The sequence below is a fragment of the Phyllobates terribilis genome, unplaced genomic scaffold, assembly GCF_046119375.1.
Source record: "Phyllobates terribilis strain yellow unplaced genomic scaffold, ASM4611937v1 Scaffold_3__8_contigs__length_932513732, whole genome shotgun sequence".
Taxonomy (NCBI): domain Eukaryota; kingdom Metazoa; phylum Chordata; class Amphibia; order Anura; family Dendrobatidae; genus Phyllobates; species Phyllobates terribilis.
This window is the reverse complement of record NW_027362763.1, coordinates 324,525,846-324,547,793: the sequence shown is the minus strand read 5'-3', so window position 1 is coordinate 324,547,793 and position 21,948 is coordinate 324,525,846. Positions and strand designations below refer to the sequence as shown.

Below are 21,948 nucleotides of genomic sequence, written 5' to 3'. Positions count from 1 at the left end.
ACATAGAGGTGGGCCTCATTAACAAAATGTTCCCATTAGAAAAGAGCGGTTCTGCTATACAGTTATTGCGCATGCAGTGACGACAACGGCTACCTAAATTTGAGAAATACCCCTAATACCAATTTGAAGACACATAGAGGTGGACCTCAGTAACAAAATGTTCCCATTATAAAGGAGCGATTCTGCTGTACAGTTATTGCAAATGCAGTGACTACAACGGGTACCTAAATTTGAGAAATACCCCTAATACCAATTTGAAGACAAATAGAGGTGGGCCCCAGTAACAAAATGTTCCCATTATAAAGGAGCAGTTCTGTTATATAGCTATTGTGTATGCAGTGACTGCAATGGCTGCCTAAATTTAGGAGCACAAGGACGTGGATGTGGTTGCTGATGGTGGTAGTTGCGAGTGTGCAATGACATGTGCAGGGTGGGAGACATCTTTGCATGCGCCATGGATAGGGGATTGGCATGCACACACAACAGCAGAACAAGCAGAGGTGTCACCCGCAGACACTTTTTCTGGACCCTGGCGTTTGGCCCACCTAGTCTAGTGCTTTGCTGTCATGTGCCTGAGCTTGCTGGTGGTGGTCAGGCTGCTAGTTTTGCTACCCCTGCTGATACTGGCTTGGCGGTGCAAATGGCCTTTTTGGGTGTATCTGCAGAGTCTTTAAAAAACAACCAGACTCGGTAAGATCTAACAGTTATACTGGCAACTTCCGTCATGTTGGTCTTCCGGGGAACAGTTGCCTAACTTTTGTCTGTGGCCACCACACTGCTTGCTCCTTCCTCTTGTGGTGCCACGCCTCCCTCCCCCTGTGTTCTGCTGTCCTCGCTCTGCATTTCACTTTGCCAGGTTGGGTCAGTGACTTCATTGTCCACCACCTCATCTTCCACTTCGGCATCCAGGTCCTCCTCCTGACTTTCTGGCAATTGTCTCGTCATCCTCCACCTCTTGTGGTAGTAATTGCACTTTCCCACCATTGCCTTCATGTGACCGTGGCTGCTCAAAGATTTGAGCATCACTACACGCTTTCTCCTCTTGCCCCGCTTGAAGCTGGCCAGGTGAGAGGCTCAAATCTATAAATGGAAAAGTAAACAGCTCTTCGGAGTGTCCAAGTGTGGGATAAGTTGTCTCCGGGCACTCAGCATGGTGGAAGGAAGGAGGATCAGGGTGAGGTATATATGCGGTCAAGACTCACTGCTGCTGAGACTTGACCGTGTGGAAGACAGGGTGGTGACGGTGGCAAAGTGACTGGAAGCATTATCTGGTATGCAACAAACAACCTTTTGACTCTGCTCTGGGTTCAATAGTGGTGGGCTGCGGTCCCCTAGTAATTGGGACAGGAAGATAGGGCAACATGATATGGGTGCTTGTTGTGGCACAATTTCAGCTTGCCCCCGGCCTTGGCATGCACCATCAACATCACGCCCACTTCCCTGTCCCTTGCCATGCACCTTGCCCATTTTAAATGAAGTATAATATCTTGAACGTCCCCTACAAATTGCTGGGGACTGCAGTAATATCTGATATGTGTGACGGGACACCCATGATTTTAAGCACTGCCCTTCTAGTTTAGTATTGGTCAGCGACCACATGTGAATATGTTCACTACCACACTGCTGACAAACTGTAAATGGAGTATAATATCTTGAACGTCCCCCACAAAGGGTTGGATTTGTACCGTAGTTAAATGTGATACGTCTGACGGACGCCCACGGATTTAAATAACGGGCTTGTAGTTTCCTATTATTGCTAGCGACCACACAGTGCTGCCAAATTGTAAATGGAGCTCAGTATTTTGCATGGCCGCTACAAATGGCTAGATTTGTACCGCAGTTATATGTGATACATCTGATGGACGCCCACAGTTTTAAATAGCGGGCCTGTAGTTTTCTATTATTGCCAGCGACCACGTGTGAATAGCTTCACTGACTCACGGGTGCCAAACTGTAAATGGAGGACAATATTTTGCGGTCACTACAAATGGCTGGATTTGTACCGCAGTTATATGTGATACGTCTGATGGATGCCCACTGTCATAGAAATAGTAAGAATTTCTCCAAAACTGCTCTCCCCCCCTCCTTTATCAACCATCTGTCAGAGTAGACAAGTAGGCAAATGCTAGTACAAAGGGAGCTACTGACCTAATTAACATACGAGTGTATTTTCTAGTGGCATCAGCTTGTGATAAATATACACCTAGGTGAAAAGGATGTAGTTGAATTCTCTCTCACCCCCCAGGGCACCCCCTATTTTCCCAACAGAAGTTTTCAGTCTCGCCGGCACTGACATGAAATATGGAATATCAGATGTTCTATGATTCTGATAATGGGACACATATTTTTAGCAGCAAGCAGCAGGGTCAGCTAAGGAACAATACGCTTATTTTTCTGTAGATGTATGCCCCTCCGGTGAGCTGTGGTGCAAAAGTACCAAGATAACGGACCATGGTTATGCTATGTGTAACTAGACAACCAACAGAAGATTAGACCCCTAAAATATAACTTTTATTCGAATATGCTAAAAAGGACTCAGTAGTCACCATAACAACAAACACAAAAACAAGACAAAATGCCAGGGAACAGGGATAAGTCACACATCAGTCAGGAAGAATTACGGGCTCTATCTGTCCCTATTTTGTCCCTAAATTCTCTCCCTTCCTGACAGCGGAGGTTGGCGCCCTAATTTTTGCTCCGTGGCGCCCCCGCTCAACGTCGGTGTCCCTAATATCCCTGGTAAATCTCTATCTTTATATTTAAAAAACCACAATCGTGAATAAAAGATAGAGAAAAGTGAACGTACAGATTAAGAAGCCGACAATTCATCATAGATATGCATTTAAGGAGACCCAAGTCTATATATTGCGACAATAATAATAGCCCTGGGAATTTTTTAGAAGGTAAAATTTGTCTCAAGATAGCTGGTTTATTACATTCATACACAAGCCAGCATATACTAAATAACCAAAGCTAATAAAGCAGGTTCTGTTATATATGAGACTAATCCCCAGAAGTAATGCCCACAGACCGGTATCACATGTGCATCCTGCTCTATGTCGTTCTAAGTTGTCAGAGCCAGAATGTGATAGAGACTGTAACACATACAAGCAAAACAAATGACCAATTCTAAATGCATTATAACAATCTCAATATCATTTAGTAAGGAATAGCATTTATCATTGGTAATGCATTATGTCACATCTCATAGATATCAAAGAAATAACACAAATGATTAGTGATTCCTAATATCCTATGTCAGAAAATACAGGGACTTAGCACTTATCATAGATAGTCCCTTATATCATGTCCCAAATGCAAAGACAGTCTGATATCATATAAATAGACAGGGAGCAACACTTATCATTGATGATCCCTCATATCTCGTCCCAACGCGTTTCTCCCTGGTACTCTCCAGGGTTCATCAGGGGAACTGGAGAGGCAATCAATCCTTCTCTCCAGACTCTCAGTCAGTGCTGCATATGAAGAAATGGGAACATCTCCCACATATATAGACACCCACACTAATCTCCCAATGTTCACTAATTGTACCTGGTATTAGACGCCCCCTTTTTCCACCATGTCACTCACCCTGGCAGTCCAGCGCACGCCATTTTTTTATTTATTCACAGGTACAATTAGTGAACATTGGGAGATGAGTGTGGGTGTCTATATATGTGGGAGATGTTCCCATTTCTTCATATGCAGCACTGACTGAGCGTCTGGAGAGAAGGATTGATTGCCTCTCCACTTCCCCTGATGAACCCTGGAGAGTACCAGGGAGAAACGCGTTGGGATGAGATATGAGGGATCATCAATGATAAGTGTTGCTCCCTGTCTATTTATATGATATCAGACTGTCTTTGCATTTGGGACATGATATGAGGGACTATCTATGATAAGTGCTAAATCCCTGTATATTCTGACATAGGATATTAGGAATCACTAATGATTTGTGTTATTTCTTTGATATCTATGAGATGTGACATAATGCATTACCAATGATAAATGCTATTCCTTACTAAATGATATTGAGATTGTTATAATGCATTTAGAATTGGTCATTTGTTTTGCTTGTATGTGTTACAGTCTCTATCACATTCTGGCTCTGACAACTTAGAACGACATAGAGCAGGATGCACATGTGATATCGGTCTGTGGGCATTACTTCTGGAGATCAGTCTCATATATAACAGAACCTGCTTTATTAGCTTTGGTTATTTAGTATATGCTGGCTTGTGTATGAATGTAATAAACCAGCTATCTTGAGACAAATTTTACCTTCTAAAAAATTCCCAGGGCTATTATTATTGTCGCAATATATAGACTTGGGTCTCCTTAAATGCATATCTATGATGAATTGTCGGCTTCTTAATCTGTACGTTCACTTTTCTCTATCTTTTATTCACGATTGTGGTTTTTTAAATATAAAGATAGAGATTTACCAGGGATATTAGGGACACCGACGTTGAGCGGGGGCGCCACGGAGCAAAAATTAGGGTGCCAACCTCCGCTGTCAGGAAGGGAGAGAATTTAGGGACAAAATAGGGACAGATAGAGCCCGTAATCCTTCCTGACTGATGTGTGACTTATCCCTGTTCCCTGGCATTTTGTCTTGTTTTTGTGTTTGTTGTTATGGTGACTACTGAGTCCTTTTTAGCATATTCGAATAAAAGTTATATTTTAGGGGTCTAATCTTCTGTTGGTTGTCTAGTTTTGCAATTGGGCCCCGCTTATACATTCCTTGTTCAGGTGTTTAATCTTATGCTATGTGTAGTCTCTAAAGAAAGGTAAATTCATAATAAGAATATGGCGTCACTTGCAATGTTCTACAATCAACCAGCCATAAGTTATCCCAGAAGTTAGAGATTTTAATAAAAATATGAAGGCTTGAGCCCAGCCCATGTGATGTCATCACAGGAGGTGTGTGGGCAGGTCCCCTCTTCAACACAAAAGACCCAGTCGAGGATGGATCATCCCTCATGTTGGAAGCTGCATATTTACATGAAGCATGGTTCACGTTCGCTGAATGGCATTGGAGCGCTTCCCCCCTGCTAACCTGAATTGTCTTTGCGATCTTTATAGTAAGTTCTTCTTTAACCCCATTTATTTTGTGTAACTGTATATTCTGTTCCCCTTTGTAAAACCTTTTGTATATTTTTCATAAACACTGCCTCCCTTTTGGATTAAATATAAAATTTAATAGTCCTTTTTTCTTTTGTCCTGTAATCGTTCCTCCCCCAAAGCTAAGTACGCTACAAGAAAGCAGACGTCCGATTGGGTCTGTATTATATTTTAAACTTGATCGGTGGTGGCAGTGAATAACATTAATTGGGCTATCGTGAAGCTGGTAGTAACTGTACTGGGGCGTATACACATATTCCATGCGTTGGAATCCGGACGTGTGTATGCCATATGCTCTCTGCTCGCTTGCCAATACCTATGTAGAGACTGAGCGGGATCATGTGTGCACGAATTCTTGACAAATCCTGAACAAAGTGATGGCAGTGATAGGTTATTGTGTGATCTCCCCGGTGTCGTCTCAGACGTCCCTGACACCCACGGTTTTTAATACCGGGTTTGCAGTTTCCTATTATTGCCAGCGACCACACGCTGCTGCCAAACTCTAAATGGAGGACAATATTTTGCATTTTTCAGCTTGACAAAGGACGCTGGCTGGCGTTGGATAGGCGTTTCCATGTGAATTTCCATGTACCTTGTGACCTCATCAGATTTTAAAATGATGTAATTAAAACTTGGAATTTTTTAATATAACTTTTTGGAGCTGGAATTTTTCACTTCTTTTTTGCATTAATTCCACGTGTGACCACACGTTGTTCCTGGTTTCAATACGTTGAAATCTGTGGAGGGTGAGCTGACTTCCATTTGTTTTCTATTGTTATAAATATTTTGCATGATCGTTACAAATGACTGGATTTGTACCGTAGTTATATCTGGTATGTCTGACAGACGCCCACGGTTTTAAATAGCGAACTTGTGGTTTCCTATTATTGCCAGTGACGTGTGAGTAGCTTCACTGACACGCTGCTGCCAAACTGTAAATGGAGGACAATATTTTGCACGGTCGCTGCAAATGGCTGGATTTGTACTGCAGTTTTATGTAATTTGTCTGATTCACGCCCACTATTTTACCATAAATAGCGTGCTTGTAGTTTCCTATTATTGCCAGCGACCACGTGTGAATAGCTTCACTGACGCACTGCTGCCAAACTGTGAATGTAGTACAATATTTTCCACGTTCACGATAAATTTCTGGATTTTTATCGCTCTAATATGAGATCACATCTGATGATGGAAAAGATCTGGCTGTATTCTGCTGTGCTAAAAAGCAACTGGAGCAGTAAAATGTTGGACTCTATTATTTTTTTAGAAAATAATCAAGATTAAGATAACAAAAAAACAAAGATTTTCCCTGGCCCCTGATATCTGGGGCTGTGTCTATGGATATCTGTAACAGCAGGAGCAGACAGATCGTGCAATGGACCCTATTGTGCTGTATAGTGTTCACAAATTTATCTGTCTGCCTAACTCCTGCTATCACCAATGAATATATGCAGCAGGATTAGTCCTCAGAAGGACTGTTAGTTCATATGGATATGTATTTTGGTGTGGAATACCTATACCTAACTATTACACCACCAATTCTGTCCCTCACACAGCAGCACTTCTCCCTACTCTACCTTTTTCCAGGTTAGACTGTGATGAGCATAGGGGCACCAGATCTTATATAGACCTGATGATGATAGGCATCCAGCCAATCACTGTAATGCCATAACCAACATGGCTACGGCATTACAGTACATGGCAAGCAAGAGGGGACTTGAGCTCCCGCCTGAGCATCCCGGAAATACTCGCCGAGCATGTCGAGCAGTGAGATGCTTGGGTGAGTACCGAGCATTGTTGAGTATGATACTAGTTTGCACCCTTGAAATTATTCCAGAAAATAAAGTATGTCTCGCAGAAAATTATTGCAATTTAAATGAGTTGTTTATTTTCTTTGTGTGTATTGGAACAATACAAAAAAACTGAAAAAAGGAAAATTTCAAGCAAAGCCCGTAAATAGGGGGCTGGACAAAATTGTTGGCATCATCAACTTATTTGGTTGCATACCCGTTGGAATAAATAACTGCAATCAATTGCTTCCTATATATAACCATCATCAAGATTCTTCCACCTCTCAACTGGAATTGTGTTCTCTTCTTTTGCAAACTGGTCTATCCTGGTCTATCATATTTGAAGGGTGCCTTTTCCAAACAGCAATTTTAAGATCTCTCCACAGTTTTGTTTCCATCTTTTTCTGGTTGCTTCTTGAAGTATACTTGGGGTCATTGTCCTGCTGCAAGATCCATGACCTAGGATGCAAACCCATCTTTCTGACACCGGGCACTATGTTACGACCCAAAATCCCATGGTAATCTTCAGATTTCATGATGCATTGCACAGAGTCAAGGCTCCCAGTTCCAGAGCCAGCAAAACAACCCCAAAACATCTTTTAACTTCCCCGATATTTAACTGTAGGTACTGTGTTCTTTTATTGACCTACAACTGGAAACTATGAATATTTGTAAGTATTAAAAAATCTCTAAAACAAATAGATATAAAATCAATCATATTTTATTGACATATTATGTTAAAAAATCATATACCATACACTGTAAAGTTATTACAGATGCATGGAGATTGCACAAAGAGGAATTATTCAATCAAAGAAAAGTGATGGAAACCAAGGTAAGACTATAATGTAATTACCTAGTTAGATTTGTTTTTATCAGCACAGAAAATAGCCGCCGACAGAACATAAAATGTAATTTGTCTGCAATAGGATTCTATCGGTCAGGCATAGTCACTTTAAAGCAAAAATGCATCGATTGCTAGCTTACCCACATTGACACCAACTTGTGGGGTCCACCACAGCCACCCCGACACGTGTTTCGCACTCACTGCATTGACACTCCCCTTGCATTTTCTAGATCAATTTCGAGGTGCTAACACTTTCAGCCATGACTTTATATACAGTGCAGTATAGAAAAGGGTGACAGGTTCCCTTAATAGATATATATATATATATATATATTTGTTATATATTTCCACTTACAGTTAGTATATAGAGGTTGTCGGAATGGCCTTCCTTTGGCAAATACAATTTCTTCAATAATTAGATGAAAACCAGTTATAGGGAACATTGTTGTTGTTAAGAAATTCTCTGCGTGTCCATGTTTTCTCACTGTATCCTTCACTGTGCTATGGTTTAATGGAAGACATGCGCTGTGGATGAGAATAGCAGCGATTATGATAGTACTGTGTTGTCACGTGACTTTATTAATCTTATCCAAGGCTGTTTCCTGCATTACGCCCAGTATTAATGGGGTGGGTTAGTACTTGGACAACTCCTTCTCATTCCTAAAGTTTGAGTCTTTAAAAATAAAAACACCTATACTCACCTCTGGTGACGGTGCCACTATGACACTGTCAGCACATTACTGGAGCTCATGTGAAGTTGTTGCATCACGTGAGTCCTGCGCCCAATTATTGCTGGCGTCACTGTCCCAACCTTTGGACAAATCGAACATCAAGATGAAGTCAGAAAGCAACCACAGTCCTGGCTTACTGTTGATATTCAATACTTCTGATATCAGTGACAGTGATGACAGCACTGACTGGGTGCAGGGCTTACATGACGTTCCAACCTAATGTGAGCCCCGGGAACGTGAGTGTCGGCACCATTGGAACGGCACCAGCACCAACACCGGAGGTGAGTATATATGTTTTTATTTTAATGGTGCCTTACATGAGGAATGAGAAGGGGTTGTCCAAATAGTTGACAACCCCTTTCTTATATACCAGCTGCTGAAACCCAGAATAGGAATTAATATGCATAAAAATCTACAGTATTTTGTTGAACATAACAGTAATTTTCAGTTGATAAATCAGATGTGCTCAAAGCAACATTTTTAAGGCTTTTATATTATACACCTGACTGCAAAAGATGAATGGCAGTCCTTTTCATTATAGTCTATGATAGTTACATAAATGGCCAATCCGACAGAACTAGGTTTTTTTCATGACTGTTGAAAACTTTTAGCATCATGAAGCGCGGCTACATCTCCGATGCAATGGGAAAAGTGACTGCACAGAATCAGAAAGGAGGGATCAAGAAACCCATTATGTATGTAGAGTGCATCCTTATGCCACAAAGGTGTCAAATTAGAAAAACCTAGGTTTCTTTTCTTTTATTTTTTTTCAACAGTAAGCGAAGCCTCTAATTACATCCCATGCTCACGTGACCAATAACATGAACACCATATGTTGGTCTAATAAAATAAGATCTGGTTTTAATTGCCATGCTAATGTGACTGGTGGAGTAGGGGGCACAGGCACAGATTACAGCCATCAGAGAAGAAAGATGGAGAGAGAATGTTTTACTCAGAAGATCTACTCAATTCTGAATGTGCAAATCCGCAAGGAGGTATATCAGAGTAAGAAGATCTTGAAAATAAACGAACAATGCAGAAATAACATCTTCTAAAAACACATATACTATTTTAAAAAATATTTTAATGACAAAGGTATACATGCCCCTTTTAATTGTCTCAAATTTCTTCATAATATGTAAACATAATCTGCAAATGACTTAATCCTTTCTGCATTAGGATGGGAATTAACCTTCTAAGAAGGAGTCCGCATTTGTGGAGCAGGCTCAGGAGCTGAGCTCACTCCACATACTCACTCCACACACAGTTGATGCCTGATATATTACACTAGTTATTGAACCAGTTCTACGCTCAGGTGGTGAACATTTTTATTGGTACATTTTTAATTTTATTAATGAAGCTGGAGTCAGCATGTGCACATACCACGTTATCTTGCGCCATTTGTTTAAAGACTCTGTGTTTGCGAATTTGCATATACAGTGTCTTCAATAAAACGGCGCTGGAGATCGCTGTATGCGCCTGCGCTGACTCCAGGACTATTTTATTGAAGTAATGTATCATAATATCAACATAGCAGTGCGCACGCGCCGGCCATATGGATGATGGTGATGGCCAGGGTATGCGAACTGCTATGTTGACATTGTAGTAGAAACTACAACGTGTGCACATACCGCGATCTCCGGCAACGTTTTATTGAAGACACCCTGTCTGCGAATTCACATACACAATGTCTTCAATAAAACTGCGCCGTAGTAATAACAGTAATAATAATAATTTTTATTTACATAGCACCAACATATTCCGCAGCACTTTAGAATTATCAGGGACATGTACAGACAATGAATTCAATACAAGGTACGACAGTTTAAACAGTTACATTAGGAATGAGGTCCCTGCTCGCAAGCATTCAATCTGCAAGTAAATGGGGGAAACAATAGGTGAAAAGTGCTTGTTATTTCAGGTCTACCAATTATAACAAATTGGGATTTTCATATAAGGCTGCATGATCCGGTTATCAGCCCGTATGTTTAAGTGCAATAATCAAGTGTCGAGTGCAGTTATCATGTGCATGGAGGGTGTGGAGACAGATGAATAGTATGTAACAGGTTCTGAATAATATTTAGAAGGGGGGAACATTGGAAAGTTAGTTTACTGAGTTGAGGTGGTAGGCTTGTTTAAAGAGATAGGTTTTTAAAGCATGCTTGAAGACGTGGTGGCTAGGCATCAGTCAGATCGTCTGGGGTATAGCATTCCATAGAACTGGTGCGGAACAAGAGAAGTCTTGGAGATGGAGGTGCGAGGTTCGGATTATTGGGGATGTTAGTTTTAGGTCATTTGTAGAATGGAGGGCACGTGTAGGGCTATAGACAGATATGAGAGAGGAGATATAAGGTGGTGCAGAACTGTGGAGAGCTTTGTGGGTGAGAGCGATGAGTTTATATTGGACCCCGTAGCGAATGGGTAACCAGTGTAATGACTGGCACAAGATGGAGGCATCGGTGAAACCACTTGACAGAAATACGACCCAGGCTGCCGCATTCAGGATGGATTGGAGATGAGAAAGTTGGGTAAGAGGGAGACCGATCAGAAGAGAGTTGCAGTAGTCCAGACAAGAGTGAATAAGAGTGACAGTAAGAGTTTTAGCAGTTTCAAAGGTGAGAAAAGGTCAGATGCTGGAGATGTTTTTAAGATGCAGGTGACAAGAGTGGATGAGTGATTGGATATAGGGATTAAAGGAAAGTTTATTGTCGAATATGACCCCAAAGCAGAAGGCGTGCTGCTTGGGAGTTATGGTTGAACCCTCCAAAGTATTTTCAATGTTAGGTAGAGTTGGGTTAGTAGAGGGGAGAAACACAAGAAGTTCAGTTTTGGAGAGATTCAGTTTAAGATAGAGGGAGGACATGATGTTAGAGACAGCAGAAAGACAATCCTTGGTATTTTGTATCACGGTAGGGGTAATGTCAAGGGAAGAAGTGTATAACTGGGTGTCATCAGCATAGAGATGATACTGGAACCCAAATCTGCTGATTGTTTGTCCAATAGGGGCAGAGTATACAAAAAAGAGCAGGGGGGCTAGGACTGAGCCCTGCGGAATCCCGATAGTAAAGGGACGAGGAGAGGAAGAGGAGCCGACAAAAGATACAGTGAAGGAGTGGTCAGAGAGGTAGGAGGAGAACCAGGAGAGAACAGTGTCCTTGAGGCCTATAGAGCAGAGCATAGTGAGGAGGAGCTGGTGATCCACAGAGTCAAAAGCGGCAGAGAGATCCAGGAGAATCAGCAGGGAGCAATGACTTTTGGATTTAGCTGTTAGTAGATCAGGAGTGGACCAAGCGTTCCAGGAGTTTAGAGATGAATGGAAGATTAGAGACCGGTCTGTAGTTAGCACTGCTGTTCTGGTCCAGAGATGGCTTTTTAAGTAAAGGGGTTATAATGACATGTTTAAATGAGGAGAGAAAGATACCTGAAGAAAGAGAGAGGTTAAATATTCTAGTCAGGTGACCACCGGTGAGAGAGACTGCAAGAGATGTGAGGGAATGGGGTCACTGTTGCACGTTGTGTGCCTAGAAGAAGCGAGGAGCTGGGTAACTTCTTCTGTGACAGGCTCAAAGAAGGCAAGTGAGCTTAAAGTGCATCAGGAAAGGGGATTCAGGCACTGAGGAGATTGGTCCTCTACGTCACTGAAGATGTGGTTGATTTTTTCTAAGAAATAAGTGGCCAGATCCTTAGGTTGGTGATGGGGACCTGTGTTTAGATTTCACAAGGGAGTTTAAGGTTTCAAAAAGTCATTTTGGATTGTTGGATAATGAAGTGATGAGGGTGGTGAAGTAGGATTGTTTGGCCAGATGAAGGGCAGAGTTATAGGTTTTGAGCATGAATTTATAGTGGATGAAGTCTTCTGATAAAAGTGATTTTCTCCACTGACGCTCAGCACACCTTGAGCAACTCTGAAGAAAACATGTTTGCATCATGTGCCAGGGCGGCTGTTGTCTGTGTTGGGTCTTTCTGCATGTAAAATGTGCTGCTTTATCTAGGGCACTCTTCAGTGTATTATTTTAGTGTGACAGTGCTAAGTCTGGACAGGAGAGGATGTGTGTAGGTTGTCCATAAGCTGCTGGTTATTAATGGTACGTGTATTCCTATAAGCGGGGTGTCCCAGATGAGGGGACAATTCTTGACAGAGAAGGAAAGAAGGTTGTGGTCCAAGAGCGGGAGAGGGGAGTTAGTAAAGTCATGCAGTGAGTAGACAGGAGAAGACCAGGTTCAGAGTATTCCCGTCTTCATGCGTAGGAGAGTTAGTAAACTGTGAGAGGCCGAATGAGGAAGTTAGAGAAAGTAGATGAGAAACAGATTAGGAGAACATATCATCGATTGGGATATTAAAGTCTCCCATGATGAGGGTGGAGATGTCACAGGATAGAAAGTGGGGAAGCCAGGTGGCAAAGTGATCCAGAAACTGGTGGGAGGAGCATGGAGGGCGATACACAACTGCCACTCGGTGGCTGTTGGCAGTGGTGTCTGACTGCTGGATCCAGGTTTCTGTAATAGCCCGAAGGTTAAGGGAATTAGAGAGGAAAAAATTGTGAATGTAAGTTAGTTTGTTACACACAGACCGTGTATTCCAGAGTGCACAATGGAAAGCGATAGGAGAGGGGCATGCACTGAATGTTAATAAGATTAGCAGAGTTTCTATATGCAGCTGGAGGAGAGTAGTGTACAGTCATGGCCAAAAGTATTGAGAATGAGACAAATAGTAATTTTTCCAAAGTTTACTGCTTCATTTTTTGTAATGGTAATTTGCATATACTCCTGAATGTCAAAGAGTGATCAGCAATTACTGTACTTGCAAAGTCAATATTTGCCCAGAAAATGAACTTTAACCCCTAAAACACATTTCAACATCATTGCAGTCCTGCCTTAAAAGGAGCAGCTATCATCGTTTTAGTGATTGATCCATTAACACAGGTGTGGGTGTTGATGAGGACAGGGCTGGCGATCAATCAGTCATGATTAAGTAAGAATGACATCACTGGACACTTTAAAAGGAGGCTTGTTCTTGGTATCATTGTTTCTCTTCAGTTAACCATGGTTATCTCTAAAGAAACACGTGCAGCCATCATTGCACTGCACAAAAATGGCCTAACAGGGAAGAGTATCACAGCTACAAAGATTGCACCTCAGTCAACAATCTATCGCATCATCAAGAACTTCAAGGAGAGAGCTTCCATTTTTGTCAAAAAGGCTCCAGGGCGCCCAAGAAGGACCAGCAAGCGCCAGGACCGTATCTTAAAACTGTTTCAGCTGCGGGATCGGACTACCAGCAGTGCCGAGCTTGGTCAGGAATGGCAGCAGGCTGGTGTGAGTGCTTCTGAACGCACTGTGAGGCGGAGACTCTTTGAGCAAGGGCTGGTTTCAAGGAGGGCAGCAAAGAAGCCACTTCTCTCCAGAAAAAACATCAGGGACCGACTGATATTCTGCAAAAGGTACAGGGAGTGGACTGCTGAGGACTGGGGCAAAGTCATTTTCTCTGATGAATCCCCTTTTCGATTGTTTGGGACATCTGGAAAACAGCTTATTCGGAGAAGAAGAGGTGAGCGCTACCACCAGTCTTGTCTCATGCCAACTGTAAAGCATCCTGAAACCATTCATGTGTGGGGTTGCTCCTCAGCCAAGGGAATCGGCTCACTCACAGTCTTGCCTAAAAACACAGCCATGAATAAAGAATGGTACCAGAATGTCCTCCAAGAGCAACTTCTCGTAACCGTCCAAGAGCAGTTTGGCGCCCAACAATGCCTTTTCCAGCATGATGGAGCACCTTGCCATAAAGCAAAGGTGATAACTAAATGGCTCATGGAACAAAACATAGAGATTTTGGGTCCATGGCCTGGAAACTCCCCAGATCTTAATCCCATTGAGAACTTGTGGTCAATCATCAAGAGACGGGTGGACAAACAAAAACCAACAAATTCTGGCAAAATGCAAGCATTGATTATGCAAGAATGGACTGCTATCAGTCAGGATTTGGTCCAAAAGTTGATTGAGAGCATGCCAGGGATAATTACAGAGGTCTTGAAGAAGAAGGGGCAACACTGCAAATATTGACTTGCTGCATTAACTCATTCTAACTGTCAATATAACCTATTGGTACTCATAATATGATTGCAATTATATTTCTGTATGTGATATAAACATCAGTCAAACACTTATAAAAACCAGAGGCCAGCAGATCATGTGAAAATATAATTTTGGTGTCATTCTCAAAACTTTTGGCCATGACTGTATGCTAGTGGAGGGAGACACAGGGTTGGGGGAGATGTTGCCAGCGACTAGTAGAAGGAGAAAAAAGAGAAAGAGCAGGTGGTGCATTGATTTGTATGAACATTTTGAGTGCTGTTTAGAGGAAGTGGATGGTTTGGAGTGGGTGAGAAATGTCAGTAGAGCCTCAGAGTTATACATGGGAGAGGGGAGAGGGGGTTATGGAGAATGTGTTAAAGGGTGGGTGACTTGTGAGAAAGCAGAAGCAGAGTGATATGACCAATGCTTTTTTGAATGTCTTATGCACCTTACCTGTCTACTGCATTGTCCAACTACCATGTATAACTGGTTATTAAAAGCACTTTAAACTATTGCACTTAAAATCTTTTGCACGCGTGTCTAGCACAGAACTTAAGATATATGGAATGAAATATCTGCTAGAGACTCCAACACCAATTGGCCACATTGAGTAATTATCCAATTAGCACATGGCCAGAGCAGGCATTACTATGCAGGATAAATAAACCAATGTAGAACAGAGAGGCCATAAACAGTGAGGAGATAGCTTTGAACACTTTAAAACAGAAAAAAAAAGAGAAAAGAAAAAACACAGAAGCAATAAATAAATACCATGGAAAAAATCTTGGTAGATAATATGGGCCTGTTCACACTTGTCAGATAGCACACAAATGGAAGGATGAATAAATACCATGCAAAAAATCTGTACCGCATACCGTATTCCGGTATACGCACATGCTGTCTCTGGTGTCACACTGCGTAGGTGCCACACTACACAAGCGCCACCCATCCCGGCATCGGACTGAAGGATGCTTCCAGCATTATGTATAAGATGTACTTATAATACAGGGGTAAACTCACTTACGATAAGCTCTGTATATATCATGTACTGATAATACTTGGGGTGTACTTACTTACGCTGTGCATTGCATATACAATATGCTGATAATACGGCGGGTGTACTCACTTACGCTGAGCACAGTATGTATAAGGTGCTGATTATACAGGGGTATACTCACTTAAGCTGTGCACTGAAGTAAATATAAAATGGACTGATAATATGGGGGTGTATTCACTTACGCTGAGTGCTCTATATATAATGTACTGATAACACGGGGTGTACTCACTTATGCTGAGTGTTGTGTATATATAATATACTAATAATACAGGGGGTGTATTCACTTATGCCGAGCGCTGTATAAATAGTGTACTGATAATGCGAGGGTGTACTCAATTATGCTGAGCACTTTATATACTGTATAATGTACTGTTAATACAGGGTGCGTACTCACTTATGGTAAGCTCTTTGTATGTATAATGTACTGATAATACAGGGGTGAACTCACTTATGCTGAGCGCTGTATATATATAATGTACTGATAATACGAGGGTGTACTCACTTATGCTGAGCGCTGTATTTATCATGTACTGATAATACAAGAGTATACTCAGTTATACTGAGCGCTGTATTTACATATAATGTACTGATATTACAGGGGGTGTACTCAATTATGCTGAGCGCTGTATAAATAATGTATTGATAATAAGGGGTGAACTCACTTATGCTAAGCACTGTATATTTAATGTACTGATAATACAGGGGTTTACTCATTTATGCTGAGCACTGTATATTTAATGTACTGATAATACAGGGGTTTACTCATTTATGCTGAGCGCTGAACATATAATGTACTGATAATACGAGTGTGCACTCACGGATTTGTCTCTCTCTTTCTCTCTTTCTCTTTTCTTGGACATAATATCGTTATTGCGTCACACTGAGAATGTCCAGTCTATAGAGGCTTCGGACAGAAAGACACATCCCTGGTTACAATAATACTATTTTTTTATTTTTATAGTGCCAACATTCCGCAGCACTTTACAATTTTAGGGGGGGGGCTTGAACAGACAAAAAGACATTACAGAATAAGCATAACTCAGATATTAAAAGGAGTGAGGGTCCTGCTCGCAAGCTTACATTCTATGATGAAATAGGGGGGACACGAAAGGTTAAAAGTACAAATATTGTATAATACAGCTATAATATAAATAGGGTAATTACATCACACTAGATGAACTGGTCGCCAGCCAATATGTGTACAGTATAGACAGAGGCTATTCAGTGCACAGATGGTATGAACATGATTTTGAAGAAAATTTTGGTATGTGCCAAACTGGGACAGTTAGATAAGTGTGATAAGGTGATAGACAAGTCTAAAGAAATGGGTTTTTAGGGCATGCTTAAAACTGTGGGTATTGGGAATTAATCGAATTGTCCTGGGTATTGCATTCCAAAGAATTGGCGCAGTACGCATGAAATCCTGGAGACGGGAGTGGGAGGTTCGGATTATGGAGGATTTTAGTCTTAAATCATTAGCAGAACGGAGGGCATGGGAAAGGTGGTAGACTGAGATGAGGGAGGAGATGTAGAATGGTGCTGAATCGTGGAGAGCTTTGTGGGTAAGAGTGATAAGTTTATATTGAACTCTGTATTGAATGGACAACCAATGCAATGACTGGCACAGGGAAGAGGCATCGGTGTAGTGGTTGGTGAGGAATATGATCCTGGCTGCTGCGTTCAGGATGGATTAGAGAGGGGAGAGTTTAGTAAGAGAAAGACCGATTAGCAGAGAGTTGCAGTACTCCAGACGAGAATGAATAAGAGCTACAATAAGAGTTTTTACTGAGTCAAAGGTAGGAAAAGTTCTGATTGTAGAGATTTTTTTGAGGTGTAGATGACACAAGCGAGAGAGTGATTTGATGTGGGGAGTGAAGGAAAGATCTGAATCAAGTATGACTCCAAGACAACGGGCATGTTGCTGGGGAGTAATGGTGAAGCCACAAATGGGAATGTAAATATCGGGCACAGGTAGGTTAGTGGAGGGAGGAAATATGAGTAGTTCAGTTTTAGACAGATTCAATTTTAGATAGAGGGAGGACATATTGTTAGAGATAGCGGAAAGACAATCACTGGTATTTTGTAATAATGCAGGGGTGATGTCCGGAGAAGAGGTGTATAATTGGGTGTCATCAGCATAGAGATTGTTGGTCCATTAGGAACGGTGTATAAGGAGAAAAGAAGGGGGCCTAGGACTGATCCTTGAGGAACCCCGACAATAAGGGGAAGGGGAGAGGAAGAGGAGCCATCAAAAGACACAGTGAAGGAGCAGTCAGAGAGGTAGGAGGAGAACCAGGATAGAACAGTGTCCTTGAGGCCAATAGAGTGGAGCATAGTGAGCAGGAGCTGGTGATCCACAGTACGCTTCAGGGCAGAGTCAGGACATGAGAGGGATGAGATTGGGGCCAATGATGATTGTAATGTTTTTATGAATTTCTGGGTGTTAATGGCATGTATATTTATATAAGTGTGGAAAGTGGGGGTGTCTTGAGCAGGGAGACATGTCTTGAAATAGAATGAAAGAAGGTTGTGGTCAGAGAGCGGAAGAGGAGAGTTAGTAAAGTCATGTATTGAACAGAGCCAGGCGAAGATCAGATCAAGAGTATTTCCATCTTCGTGTGTGGGAGAGTTAGTAAGCTGTGAAATACCGAAGGAGAAACTTAGCGATAAAAGATGAGGGGCAGATGAGGATAGGGGATCACCAATTGGGATGTTAAAGTCCCATGATGAGAGTGGGAATGTCACAGGATAGAAATAATGCTGTTATCCTGCAGATATGCGGCTAAAATGCAGGTTAATAGCGTTATTCTGCTGCCTGGCGCCTGAGAAAATTAATTTTATTCTCCCCGCCAGCATTCGGTTTCAGTCATGGGTTTGGGATCGCAGCGGGTTCAGTCATTGCTCTGAGAGTGTCCGTTGTAACTGCGCCTCCAGCCTTGACTGCCACTCACTCTGCATTAGGGCTGGATGGGTTCCCCAGCCTGGTATATGCTCCCCAATCCTGCCTGCGCTGCAGCTCCATCTATCCATTAATACTGCTCATCCATACATCCATCCATGCTGTTCATCCATGCTACTTATCCATCCATCCATCCATGCTGCTCATTCATCCATCCATCCATCCATGGTGCTCATCCATCCATGCTTCTTATCCATGCTGCTCATCCATCCATGCTGTTCATCCATCCATCCATCCATGCTGCTCATCCATGCTGCTCATCCATCCATCCATCCATGCTGCTCATTCATCCATCCATCCATGGTGCTCATCCATCCATGCTTCTTATCCATGCTGCTCATCCTTCCATGCTGCTCATCCATCCATCTACAAACACTCCTACTCACCTGTCCCCCGCTCTCCTGCAGCACATCATCTGAGTCAGGGGTGGGCAATTAATTTTCCCCAGAGGCCACATGAGAGACCATGACTGTTGTGGAGGGCCAAACCAATAGGCCAAAATTAATTCTGCTCAATATTAATATTAATTGTATGACTTAATATTGAGCAGAATTAAGTGTGTTGACATCCCTCTATATAACTTTTGAACTCAAATACAGCCCCTTCTATATATCAAAACACTCAGTTGTGAACTGTAGCCTGAGTAAAGAAGAGATCCATCCAAATAAAACCAATCAAATTTTATTATTAACATCATAGATAAAAAACATTAAAAAAGCAGAATACCATAAGGGGATGCAAGACTCCCACACTAAATATTCATTTTTTCAAGCACAGTGAAACACACATGCACAGCTTTTTAATTTTTTTTAATCTATGATGTTAATAATAAAATTTGATTAATAAACCCCTTCTATATATCATATGAGCCCCCCACAGCCCATTGTATACTGTAAGAGCCTTCACACACCCTCCCCATATACAGCACGAGCCCCACACAGCATCCTCATATGCAGAATGAACCCCACACAGCCTCCCATATACAGCATGAGCCCCACACAGCCTCCCCATATACAGCACGAGCTTTACACAGTCTCCTCATACACAGCATGAGCCCCACACAGCCTCCTCATAACCAGCATGAGCCCCACACAGGCTCCCCATAACCAGCATGAGCCCCACACAGCGTTCCCATATCCAGCATGAGCACCAGACAACCTCCTCATGTCCAGCATGAGAGGCCCACAGCCTTCCCATGTCCAGCATGAGAGCCCCATAGCCTTCCCATGCCCAGTATGAAAGTCCCACAGCCTTCCCATGTCCAGCATGAGAGCCCCACAGCCTTCCCATGTCTAGCATGAGAGCCCTATAGCCTCCCCATGTCCAGTATCAGAGCCCCATAGCCTCCCCATGTCCAGCATGAGAGCCCCACAGCCACCCCATGTCCAGGATGAAAGCCCCATAGCCTCTCCATGTCCAGGATGAGACCATAATAGCCTCCCCATTTCCAGGATGAGACCCCAATAGCCTTCCCATGTCCAGGATGAGAGCCTTAAAGCCTCCACATGTCCAGGATGAGTCCCCCATAGCCTCCCCATGTCCAGGATGAGACCATAATAGCCTCCCCATTTCCAGGATGAGACCCCAATAGCCTCCCCATGTCCAGGATGAGAGCCTTATAGGCTCCCCATGTCCAGGATGAGACCCCCTTCTCTCTCCATGTCCAGTATGAGAGCCTTATAGCATCCCCATGTCCAGGATGAGACCCCTGTAGCCTCGCCATGTCCAGCATGAGACCTCCCTAGCCTCCCAATGTCCAGGATGAGAGCCTTATAGCCTCCGCATATCCAGGATGAGACCCCCATAGCCACGTCATGTCCAGGATGAGACCCCCATAGCCACCCCATGGCCATGAAAGCCTTATATCCTCCTCATGTCCAGGATGAGAGCCTTAGAGCTTTCCGATGTCCAGGAGGAGAGCCTTATAGCCTCCCCATGTTCAAGATGAGAGCTATAAAGCCTCCACATGTCCAGGATGAGTCCCCCATAGCCTCCCCATGTTCAGGATGAGAGCCTCATAGCCTCCCGATGTCCAGGTTGAGAGCCTCATGGCCGTCCCTTGTTCAGGATGAGACCCCCATAGCCTCCCTATGTCCAGGATGAGAGCCTTATAGTCTCTCCATGTCTGGGATGAGACCCCCATAGCCTCCCCATGTCCAGGATGAGACCCCCATAGCCTCCCCATGTCCTGCATGAGAGCCTTATAGATTCCCCATGTCCAGCATGAGACCTCCATTGCCTCTCCATGTCCAAAATGAGAACCCCATAGCCTCACCATGTCCAGCATGAGACCCCCATAACCTCCCATACACATGAAAAAAAGAACACCACATACTCACCTTGGTCCCATTCACCTGGCACTTTGCCTGTGCCTCTGATCCTGTCTCCGGTGCGCGGACTTTCTGCAGTACACAGCTGATGCGATTAAATTACGTCATTGTGTCAACTGTTTCACACGCTGATTGGTGGAGGAGGCCCCTCCTCCACCAATGCAGTCAATGCGAATGGAGACAGCGGGCGGATGGAGACAGTGGGCGGGCGGGCGTGGGATGGCACGGTGAGGCCCAGGTCTGGTCTGAGGTAAATATTTAAATAAAATGGTGCCAGAATCTGCGCATGCACATACCGCGCTATCCAACTCATTTTGTTGAAGACATTGCAAATTTGTCTTTAACAAAATGGCCCCGGAGATCGCAGTATGCGGTCAGCGCCTGCACATAGTGCTATCTCCGGTGCCACACTTCTCGTCCTCCTCCCATTCTGGATGTGTTCTTCTGTCTCTGGCCACACGGCACAGGCGCAGTGAGCATGCACTGTCTATAGAGGCTTCAGACAGAAAGACACATCCCTGATTATATTATAAACTTGCTACTGAACCCGTTCTATGCCCGGGTGGTGAGCACTTTTATTGGTATATGGTCTCCCATGCTGGTATGTGCTGACCCCTCCTGGTAATTGTGCTGCCCCCATCCTGTCCCCACCATCCTATCCTGGTACGCATGGCACCCCTCATCCCCAATCCTGGTATGCATGGCACCCCTCATCCCTATCCTGGTATGCATGGCACCCCTCATCCCTATCCTGGTATTCGTGGCACCCCTCATCCCTATCCTGGTATGCGTGGCACCCCTCATCCCTATCCTGGTATATGCATAGTACCCCTCACCCCCCATTCCTGGTATATGCATGGTACCCTTCACCCCCCAATCCTGGTATATGCGTGGTACCCCTCACCCCCCCAATCCTGGTATATGCGTGGTACCCCTCACCCTCTAATCCTGGTATATGAGTGGTACCCCTCACCCCCCAATCCTGGTATATGCGTGGTACCCCTCACCCCCTATCTTGATATATGCGTGGTACCCCTC

The 21,948-nt window shown here is 43.3% G+C and overlaps 1 protein-coding gene across 4 annotated transcripts in view; it reads right to left on the bottom strand.

Annotated features, from left to right (window-relative positions):
• The window catches only part of LOC141259324 (probable cation-transporting ATPase 13A5), a 749,831-nt gene that overhangs the window by 51,918 nt on the left and 675,965 nt on the right, over positions 1-21,948 (bottom strand). For all 4 annotated transcript variants that reach the window (XM_073675084.1, XM_073675083.1, XM_073675085.1 and 1 more), the window contains one exon: positions 8,117-8,286. In XM_073675084.1, the coding sequence (XP_073531185.1) occupies positions 8,117-8,286 (170 nt within the window). The remainder of the gene's footprint in view (positions 1-8,116; positions 8,287-21,948) is intronic.